Genomic DNA, 11,646 nt, shown 5'->3' with positions numbered 1-11,646 from the left:
TGACAGGGGGAAGGAGAGATGGTTTGAGGAAGTAGAGATGACAAGGGGAAGGAGAGATGTGGGGAGGAAGTAGAGATGACAGGAGGAAGTAGAGATGCTTTGAGGAAGTAGAGATGACAAGGGGAAGGAGAGATGTGGGGAGGAAGTAGAGATGACAGGAGGAAGTAGAGATGCTTTGAGGAAGTAGAGATGACAGGAGGAAGTAGAGATGCTTTGAGGAAGTAGAGATGACAGGGGGAAGGAGAGATGTGGGGAGGACACCGGCAGGTGACGGGCGGGGTCACTGCAGACGCACCTGCAGCTTCCACAGGAAGTCGAGGCGGGCGGTGGACTCCACCTGCTGGGCGTGCAGGTACAGCGCCAGGACGAACACGGTGAGGACCACGGGCGTCACAATCTTCAGAGGGACCCTCGAGTGCTCCATGGAGCTGTCCGTCAGGGAGAGAGATAAACACACACACACACACACGCACACACCAAACATACATACACACCCGCACACGCACACAAACATACACACACACACACACACACACACCAAACATACACACACACACACGCACACACACACACACACACGCACGCACACACCAAACATACACACACACCAAACATACACACACACACACCAAACATACACACACACGCACGCACACGCACGCACACACCAAACATACACACACACCCGCACACGCACACACACCGAACACACACACACACACACACGCACGCACACACCAAACATACACACACACACACCCACACACACACACACGCACACACACACACACACACGCACACACACCGAACATACACACACACACACACACACACACACACACACACACATGCACGCACACACCAAGGTTACCATTACACACCGACATGACACTGTGTAGTGTGACATCTTTTTTCACACAGAGAATGGCTTGTCACTGTGTGGAATAGCTTGCCAGGTCATCTAGTGGAGGCAGAAACTCTGGGGGTTTTCAAGACCAGGCTTGATATGGTGCTAGATACTATTTAGCTTTTAGGGAAACTAAGAATTAGGTACACTCCAGTGGTAGGAAAATGGTGAGCATTGTTGGGCCGAATAGTCTGTCCTCCTCATTGTGTCATGCCAAGTTATGACCAAAAGCTTCAGACTTACCATGTTCCATTGTACCTGCAGAGAGAGAGAGAGACAGAGAGAGAGAGACAGAGACAGAGCACATTTCAGAGATTTAAAAGCACCCACTACATCCCTGGTTTCATTATGTAAATGGCTAAAACAACAGTTCCTCTAAATAAAAAAATAAAGAACGGAACAGGCCAAGGCAGCATCAATCCATTACCGAGCACATCCATCCTGGCTGACTGGCCCGGTGTCGGGGTAAAGGGCTGGGTAATTGAATTAAACGTCGGCGCTCTACGCCGGCGGAATGAATCTCCGGCCTCCGGGAGAGTTAACCTTGTGGCGGGTTATTACTCTCTCAGAGGGAGATAAACACATCCACCGATATCACTCCGTCTGCGCCTCTCACCGATATCACTCCATCTCTGTCTTTCACGGGCGAGCTCGGCCCAGGAGGTCGCTCCAGGCATTCAGGCACTAACGAGAGCTGAGATTCCAATGCTGCAGGAGTTACCCACAATGCACTGAGCAGACTCCTCCCTGAGCCCATGGCCCCTCCCCCCCTGTGACTGGCCCCTCCCCCCAGTGAGCCTGGCCCCTCCCACCTGTGGGTCGATACTTCCTGGACATATCGGCTGTTTTTACGGTTTCCTGCTGGTAAAACGAACTGCCTGACACAAACACTAATGTCCTCCACTTCTGTAGGTTGGTCTGGTTTACTGGAACCTATGAAATACTCTCTACAAGTCCTCTTGTTCGGTTCAATTGGTTGGGGGAGGTGTAGGGGTACTGGGGAGGGTGTAGGTGTTTGAGGAGGGTTTGGGATTCTCACATGGCGTTAGCCGACACCAGCAGGTCCACGTTGTCGAACAGGCTGACGGCTGGCACCTCGATCACCAGCACGTACAGGAAGTCGATGAAGAACATGAGGAAGAGTTTCCCTATGCTGCTGATCTGCAGGAACACTGAGCACGCCAGGAGACTGAGGAGAACACAGGCGGAGAAGTACTGCAGGGAGGAGAGAGGGAGAGAGAGAGGAGAGAGGAGAGGAGGGGAGGGAGGAGGGCGGAGAGGGAGAGGGAGAGAGGGGGAGGAGAGCGGGAGAGAGAGCGAGGGGGAGGAGAGAGAGGGAGAGAGAGAGGGGAGAGGGGGAGGAGAGAGAGGGAGAGAGAGAGGGGAGAGGGGGAGGAGAGGGAGAGAGAGGGGAGGGGGGAGAGAGATTGAAAGAGAGCATTACTTATAACTCCAGGTAGCTTATGGTTGGTTATCGTGAGAGATCGCCCATTTTGTATTTTATTGCAGAGCATCATGGGCTCCTGTGCTGTAACTCACACGGCTTTAATATGGGCCCTGCTGCCAGGAGATCTACTGAAGGGTGGGAACTCATGTGCAGTATGAAATATAACGACGGTCTACAGGTATAAAACAGGTCCTGTGGATGTCAAACTGGGTGTGGTTACACACAGAGGTGTGGTCTACACCAGAGGGGGTGTGGTTATGTCGGGGCGGCCTGGAGCGTAGTGATTAAGGTGAATGAGTGGGACACACAAGGTTCGGTGGTTCTAATCCCAGTGTAGCCACAATAAGATCCGCACAGCTGTTGGGCCCTTGAGCAAGGCCCTCAACCCTGCATTGCTCCAGGGGAGGATTGTCTCCTGCTTAGTCTAATCAACTGTGCGTCGCTCTGGATAAGAGCGTCTGCCAAATGCCAATAATGTAATGTAATAATGTATTGTCAGAGAGGTGTGGTCTACACCGGAGGGGGCGGGTCAGGCACCTCGGGGAAGTTGCAGTTGGGCGACCCGCTGTCACAGAAGCCCTCCAGCGTGTGCAGGGTGTAGTTGCGGTCGGAGTTGTGGATGTGGCAGGCGTTGACGCTGTGGCTGCTGATGTTGAACTCCAGACCCACACAGGAGCGGATGTCACTGGAGCTACAGGTGAACTGTGTATACACACATACAGGTAAGACAGGCACACACACGCACGCAGGTAAGAGACAGTTCAGTGTAAGGGTTCAGTGTAACGGTTCAGTGTAATGGTTCAGTGTAACAGTTGGGTGTAATGGTTCAGTGTAACAGTTGGGTGTAATGGTTCAGTGTAACGGTTGGGTGTAACGGTTCAGTGTAATGGTTCAGTGTAATGGTTCAGTGTAACGGTTCAGTGTAATGGTTCAGTGTAACGGTTCAGTGTAATGGTTCAGTGTAACGGTTCAGTGTAATGGTTCAGTGTAACGGTTCAGTGTAACGGTTCAGTGTAAGGGTTCAGTGTAACGGTTCAGTGTAAGGGTTCAGTGTAACGGTTCAGTGTAAGGGTTCAGTGTAAGGGTTCAGTGTAACGGTTGGGTGTAAGGGTTGGGTGTAAGGGTTCAGTGTAACGGTTCAGTGTAAGGGTTCAGTGTAAGGGTTCAGTGTAACGGTTGGGTGTAAGGGTTGGTGTAAGGGTTCAGTGTAATGGTTCAGTGTAACGGTTGGGTGTAATGGTTCAGTGTAACGGTTGGGTGTAATGGTTCAGTGTAACGGTTCAGTGTAACGGTTCAGTGTAACGGTTGGGTGTAAGGGTTGGGTGTAAGGGTTCAGTGTAACGGTTGGGTGTAAGGGTTGGGTGTAACGGTTCAGTGTAACGGTTCAGTGTAACGGTTCAGTGTAAGGGTTGGGTGTATGGTTCAGTGTAATGGTTCAGTGTAACGGTTGGGTGTAACGGTTCAGTGTAACGGTTCAGTGTAACGGTTGGGTGTAAGGGTTGGGTGTAATGGTTCAGTGTAACGGTTGGGTGTAACGGTTGGGTGTAATGGTTCAGTGTAACGGTTGGGTGTAACGGTTGGGTGTAATGGTTCAGTGTAATGGTTGGGTGTAACGGTTCAGTGTAACGGTTGGGTGTAACGGTTGGGTGTAATGGTTCAGTGTAACGGTTGGGTGTAATGGTTCAGTGTAATGGTTGGGTGTAACGGTTCAGTGTAACGGTTGGGTGTAACGGTTCAGTGTAACGGTTGGGTGTAAGGGTTGGGTGTAATGGTTCAGTGTAACGGTTGGGTGTAATGGTTCAGTGTAACGGTTGGGTGTAATGGTTCAGTGTAACGGTTCAGTGTAATGGTTCAGTGTAAGGGTTGGGTGTATGGTTCAGTGTAAGGGTTCAGTGTAACGGTTGGGTGTAACGGTTCAGTGTAATGGTTCAGTGTAACGGTTCAGTGTAACGGTTGGGTGTAACGGTTCAGTGTAACGGTTCAGTGTAACGGTTGGGTGTAACGGTTCAGTGTAAGGGTTCAGTGTAACGGTTGGGTGTAAGGGTTCAGTGTAACGGTTCAGTGTAACGGTTCAGTGTAACGGTTGGTGCATCAGGAAGGCGGTATGAGACAGGACTCACGATGTTGATGAACGCAGACAGGAAGACCAGGATGATGGTGAACACGCCCACCAGGGTGCTGTTGATCCGGGACTGGACGATCTTCTTAGAGAGGGTCTGCAGAGGCACTGGGAATAACTGGGAGAAGAGGAGAGGGTCACTGGTTTACACTAGCTTATTCTGGTGTAACTGGAGATTCCCATCAACAGACAGCTCAGACACATCTTCCCGGTCAGTCAAACAAGTCTCAGGATTTTGGCCCCAAGTTCAAGGTCAAGATCACTACAATACATTACATTACATTCATTCAGCAGACGCCTTTATCCAAAGAGACAGTAAGTGCCTACCGAAGGTCATTAGAACAACTACAGAACAGGTCAGATAAGGTACGCTTCGGTCACACAGCCATGAACATCACACGGTAAGCAACAACGGCACCAAGACAAACGCAAACGTGACAGGCCTAGATTAAAACACAAAGTACAACACCAGGGCTAGAAGATCAGGACAGGTGATACACGGGTGATAATAGATTAGGGAACTCACGCAGAGGAGTAAAGTTATACAGCAACTCCAAAACAAAAGTAAAGTTCTCAATTTTTTAAATTAGTTTCCATCTTAGGCCATTTAAAATGGAAAGGCTGCCCACAGACTCCCGTGAGTAACCAAATGTGTCTAAATGAGCCTCACACAATAACAACACATAACTGAAATCCCTTGCAGGCAATTAGCTTTTAGTGCAAAATGACATTTTTTTTAAAACTTTAAAAACTTTTAAACAACTCAAGATGATTGTGTTTCCCTAAAATTTCCCAACACTAAGTGACTAAATTCTGTTCTATCTGTGTAGCGCTTTTTACAGACAAAATACACTTTACAGAGTAACAGAAGGGCAAACACCAGGCCTGAACCGGCAAAATAGTAACACGTGAGGTAAAAAAAAAACTCCCCAGTGGGGAGACAAAGTCTCACACGATGGTGAGAAAAAAGGGGAGGAAATCTCAGGAGGAACTGGCTATAGAGGGGGAGCCCATCCTCTGCTGGCTGACGAGGTGTCATCGTCAGTGGATAGAACAGACGTGTTAAGCAATCCGTTTGTGTTACATCCCAGCAGTGGTGTAAAAACATCAGCTCCAGGAGATCAGTGGAAGGCAACACTGGCAGACCCGGGTTCAAATAGTATTTGTTTTGGATTCAAGTATTTTTCTGCATTTGACTGAGCCTGCCTGAAATGATCCATAACGTCGTAAACCCCGCCCAGTCTGCAGGCTGAAGTGTGCCAGGCACGATCAACAGAGCACAGAAAAGTAGTTGATTCTAAAACAAATACTATCTGAAGCTGGGTCTGGATTATGGCGATTGGAGAGGACTGTGTTGGACTGTAGCTGTATAAAACATCAGCTCGGTGGAAGGGAGCTCCACTCTGGAGGTGTGGGAGCTCCACTCTGGAGGTGTGGGAGCTCCACTCTGGAGGTGTGGGAGCTCCACTCTGGAGGTGTGGGAGCGTCTGCCGATCTCCGTACAGATCAGATCTGGCCATCCTCAGAGGCACCAGTGCACTGGGCTGGTTTCCTCGCAGATGTGTGGCGTGCGGTTCTGATTCGCTGGTTGATCCGGTGGAGTCTTGGATACCGACCCTGACAGGACCGGACCGTCACGTCCCCCGCTCCTGCCCCCCGCTCCTACTCTACTTCCGAAAGGGGCCGTAGGGTGCTTAAGTTAAGATTATTCCGTTTTTAAAAAGTGTAAATCTTTAAAATGTGGCCGCATAAAGGGACAAAGTCCTAAGCGCACCCCACAGCACAGCCCTCAGCGTAGACACGAGCACCTGCCCTGCAAATCAACAAGACCATCTTCACTGGTGCTGACAGAACTCATATGGTACACTGGGAATCCATTTATCCCATCAAAACTAAATCAAATCAGTTTATTGTGTATTGTGCTTTTTTCTCTGTTGTTGCAGAAAACGGTCACAGACACTTTACAGAGAGGAGACGGGGAAACCAGGCCTCAACCCCCAAAAAGCAAGCAAGTGAGCTGAAAACTCCTCAAAAAACCCTCAAACAGTGGCGAGAAAAAAATCTCCCAGGAACCCAGTTATAGAGGGGGAGCCCACCCTCCGCTGGCCGGGTGTAAATGGTGTAAATTCAGGGTAATAAGGATGGTAAGAAACGTAATGAGGCATCTATCACAGAACGTACGTTCGTGCTTCTCCAAGCTGCGCTGTGTACGGCTGTCAGCTCACCCGATGTACCGTAACGAGGAAATAAAGCATAATGAGGATAAAAACAGGTCTAACGCGCTACGGAGGCCCGGTGACCTCATCCCCCATCATTACCGCCAGTCGCCACGGTGACACCGCAGGGGAACTCCAATCAGAGCGAAGCTTGGTCTGTTGCCCGGGCGACGCGGTCCAAGGCCCGACAGGGGGTTGTGAGAGATTCATTACGTCACACATCACATCTTACTGAGGCTGTTATACAGAGCCACGCACCAAAACAGTGCATACCAAGCTCAGATTCCTTCTGAAGCCTGCTCAGACCCCCCCCCCCCAGGAAACAGCCCCCCCACCCAGTGAAGAGGACCCCCTGGAGGCTGGATTATCAGTGCAGCACACAGAGTGAAGACCCTGGCTCTCTCATCCTCTCTGAGGGGCTCACGGTGTGAGAGAGAGAGGAGGCCAGGGGATTCGGCCACAGCCTGGGACGGCCAACTCGCCTCGTCTGAACCACACGTGCACACAGCACCAAGAGGGACACAGAACCAGGCCTGGAACCAGCCCCAGAACCAGGCGCAGAACCAGCCCAAGGACCCCCCGGAGACAATGTGTACACAGCACCAAAGGAGAGGCCTGGAACCCTCCGGAGATAAGCCCCACAGGCACCCTGGACAGTGGAGGTACATGTCTGTTCTCCAAGGATCAACTTTCCCAAATGTACCCTGAAAGTACAGTAATGTTCTCTTTGGGCACAAATTAGTACATTTTCCAAGTAAAAAAAAAAAAAAAAAAAGGTACAAATTAGTTACAATTGCTGGCTACAAGCTAGAAGCATTTGTGCCTTTCTAGGCATTAGAAGTGCAACAGAGAGCTCCAACACAAAAAAACTAAAACAAAACCTGTTATTTCTGAGTGGGTAGCGCGGAAATGAGTTCACATAAAGGTGAAGTACAAGGCTGTTAAAATGTGTAAAAAAAAAAGAAGAAAAAATAGAATAAAAAGACAGAAGGCTCGATATTGCAGCAGAAAAAAATTGCAATCGCTTGAAAGTAACAGGTCTGGGTGATTTAATCGGCTGGGAAACATTATAGATTTTTGACCTGCGTCGTAAAAGAGCAGGACTCACTTAAACCAGGCCCTCGAAAACAGACGTAAAACATAATGAGGAACAAGGAAAGCGTTATAAAACCACACACCACATGAAGCGTCCCATTTCTTTTCCAACAAACACTTTGCGCCTCTAAAACGATATAAACAGCCTCTTAACTCATCGCTGGTTTCACAGTCAACAGACTGGGTCGAACGGGTCGAATGTCTTAACCGGTGCAAATTCTCACGCACCGGAACCCGTGTTTCCTAATGCTGGGCCTCAGGACCTGTTAGTTATGCTGATTTACACTGCGCTGTTTTAAGCGCAACACACTGCATTGCGCTTAAAACAATTTCACCGTTTCCATTCCGGTCACCGCGATTCAGTCTCTGTGCTTGACAATCATCAGCCCATGAAAAATAATCTCCAGTTCACACAATGGAGTCATTAAGGGCCAGTGTCACAGATACAGATTAGGTGTAGTCCTGGACTGAACTGAGTTTTGTATGGAGAATCTCCATATCAGCACCGTGCTACACTACACCGTGGCAATCCAAGCTGTTCTCAGTGGTGTGTCAACTGTGCGACTGTGTTCTGCAATGCCCTGGGCTGCGCTGCCTGTGATGTTCCTGTGCTCTTCTGGTCACAGTACCCTGTGGCACTCTGGGAAGTGTAGTTCAGAGCAGTGTTCCTCTGGGCTCTGGATTGGGTCTATGCTGTGCTGCGGTGTTCTGCGGAGAGGACTCACCCCGAAACAGGAATACACCGCTGAAACGAACATCACAGCAACGAGCAGAATCAGACAGGTCACGTAGAACCCAACCATCAGCGGGGAGCTGTGGGAAAGAGAGAGAGAGAGAGGGGGAGAGAGGGGGAGAGAGTTATGAGAGAGGGCCAACAGAGAATGAAAGCGTAGCATGAACAATAAGAGAGAAATAAGAAGAGGTGCAGAAGACAAGAGTGCGCAGTCGAAGCCAGAGATGAGCGGGTGAACAATAATTACACCTGAGTCAGGAGAAAAAGAGGAAACCGAGAGGGCAATATAGACATAGGGAGAAAAACACGTGAAGAGAGAGATACAATGAAATAGAGAAAGAGGGGTGCGCGGTGTGGAGAACGGGATGAGAGAAAAGAATGACAAAGCGACGACGTGAGCGGGTTCCAGACACCCGCGCGCCTCTTGCGCTTCTCCATCACCGCGCAGACAGGAATACCGCCGCTCCGGCGGAAACGGGGGGGGGGGGGGGGGGGGGGGCGAGGGCGATGGATGACAGGAAGTCCCATAACCTTCGCGGTCTGCGGCGTTTACGGCGGCGCCAGCTGCCTTCCGTCGGTTTTATTGGGCAGGGAGAGGAGACGGCGGCTCATCTGTATTCAGCCAGCGCTCGCGCTCCCGCACGCTTCCGAACAATAAACAAAGCTCCGGTGTCAGCGCTGCACGGGGCGAAGCGGACACGGAGCGATCTGTTTTCGGTTTTGGAGTGCTCAATTCCGGGCTTCACAGAGTGAGTGTAGTTTTTTAATTATTCGTACAGGTCCAGTTTGTGGCCGCGACTGGACCCTGCAATGGCCGGTCTTAGTAACTGATGGGAATAAAAAAGGCTATTGATTTGTTCGCGATTAGCCTACACTTTCAGCAGTGCATGGTGTCCAGTTTTGACAAGTTTAAATCCGGAAACCCAACCGGAACAGGTTCCAACCCACAGCACCAGACTTGCCAACAAACCACTCCGCTCTCGAACAGACACGAGGACACTGGCTGTTGCCCGAACTTCATAACATCCATGCAAATGTCACCGTGACTTTGTGGCACCGAGCTAAGGTGCAACGGTCATGATGACATTAAAACAATAATGGGAGAGTACTGTGTTTACGCTAGGGGACAGGCGTGCACGTTATTCGAGAGCCAAGCCAAGTTATATTAAGTCTGGACCATTGCCCAATGATCTTTGTAAATCGACAGTGGATTGAACGCTGTTCGTTATCGAGTTATTTAAGGAATCTGACTTTTGTTCCCATAGCAACTACACAGAGGACTCCGGAATGTGCAGATACCTCCGAAACATAGAAAATGATTTGACCTCTGCAGATTAGACTACATCTAGGCCCTGATGTACCATGTAGCCTATACGTTAGACGCAGACTTTTTATTTTTTTTATATTTGGCCTTATCTGAACTGAGCAGAAATAGAATATGCTCTCCTTCAACTGAAGGACAAGATAAGAGTTTTCATTCAGCGGGTGAATATTCGCCGGTCTGTTGTTTGCATAAGTAAAGCGGAAACCGGTGACAGAGAGTTGTTGTAAATAGGTTCTGTGCTCACCGCGGTACCACGATGATCTGGATGAGGCAAATGAACAGGAAGACGAGAGAGGCGCAGGCCACGTACGCCCCGAACCTGGAGTCCACCTGCTTAGAGTACTGAGAGGGAGAGCGAGAGAGAGAGAGAGAGAGAGAGAGAGAGGGGGGGGGGAGGGGGGTGCTGAAGGTCAGATGACAGATCTAATCATAAAATTTATAACAATCAAGACTGAAAATCTTGAGTTATTGCTTCATTACCGAAAACCTCCAAACCTCCAGTACAGCCTATGCCCTCCACATCATTTACATCCCAGAACATTCACTTGCATGACAAAGCTTCGTACAACATTTGTGTGTTTACACAAGTGCGTACACTATGCAGCCATTTTTGCTTATACTTGCACACAATGTACAATTTCAGAACAGTACATGAAAAAAACATCACAAAGCCGCAGAATGTTTTACATATAACTGGGTGTTCATCAAACACACACACACACACACACACACACACACACACGTCATGAACTTAAAATATAATACAGTAAACCCAGAAACAAGTCTTCTTCTTTTTTTTAATCAGAACTTGAATAGAAGCTTCAGTAACTTTAAAGGAGCTGCCTAACCCTATGCCAATACTGAGTATGAAAGCGATCTGTTATTAGCATTCATCATCATCACGCGTAGATGATCACCAGATCATCACCAAATCATAGCGCGGCCTGCGCATTTCATGGCCATTATCCAGCCTGGGTAATAACGGACATGAAATATTACTGTGGAGCTGACGACGGCTGATTTCGAGAGCGGCGTCTGTTAGCGGGAAATCCAAGGCCGCTCGGAACGCATTTACCATGCCAACGCGAGGACACGAGATAGCATTACTACAGCGTACCGCGGGAAAAGTGTGCCGGGAGAAATATTCAAACAGATTTATTCAGTAAAAGTCTGCCGACTGGATGCAACGTCTGAAGAATTTACATCCAGTGACGGTTCTGTGGATCGGGTGTTCACCAGGCAGCAGCGAAAAAAGCCTCTTATGAAGCCCCGTGCGAGAAGAGAAAAACAGAAAAACATTCTCATGGCACTTGGGACTGTGCTGTGATGAAAACTTAACCAGTTTTTTAACCAGACCGCAGAAAACAAACAGAATCTTTAATGCGGAAGCCGTCATTATTTTGTGCATTGCTATACAGTCCCCTTGCTGCTCTACCTCGGATTTTAAGGTTTTAAGAATTTAAGTTTATAATTTAAGTTTATAAAGCTTGCACAAAAATAAATACCGATACAGCCCAGCCTGTGATAGTTTGTCCGTTCGTCTTTATTTATTCATAATAAAAAAAGGACTTCTTGTATCCTGTGTAACCATAGCGATGAACAGGACTTACACTGAGGGCGCTGTCAGTTCAATTCTCAAGACGCCCCTCAAAAAAAGTACAAGGGATGTATCTGTTTGTGGGATCAACAGGTAGCGGAAAAGCAATTCACAGCAATTCCCTGGAAAGGGAAGACTTAAAACGGTCCAAAAAAAAACAAAAAAAAAAAGGCGCTTCACAACTCCCAGGAGCGGAAGATAGATCGTT

At 48.9% G+C, this 11,646-nt stretch overlaps 1 protein-coding gene across 1 annotated transcript in view; it reads right to left on the bottom strand.

Annotated features, from left to right (window-relative positions):
• adcy5 (adenylate cyclase 5) overlaps window positions 1-11,646 on the bottom strand; it is a 67,790-nt gene that overhangs the window by 4,930 nt on the left and 51,214 nt on the right. Inside the window, 6 exon segments of the mRNA XM_061234154.1 lie at window positions 296-428; window positions 1,947-2,122; window positions 2,892-3,056; window positions 4,475-4,591; window positions 8,510-8,597; window positions 10,086-10,183. Coding sequence (XP_061090138.1) covers window positions 296-428; window positions 1,947-2,122; window positions 2,892-3,056; window positions 4,475-4,591; window positions 8,510-8,597; window positions 10,086-10,183 — 777 coding nt within the window.

This window comes from Conger conger, chromosome 3 (assembly GCF_963514075.1).
Source record: "Conger conger chromosome 3, fConCon1.1, whole genome shotgun sequence".
Classification (NCBI taxonomy): Eukaryota; Metazoa; Chordata; class Actinopteri; order Anguilliformes; family Congridae; genus Conger; species Conger conger.
The sequence above is the reverse complement of the archived record's forward strand: the minus strand, read 5'-3'. Positions and strand labels throughout refer to the sequence as shown.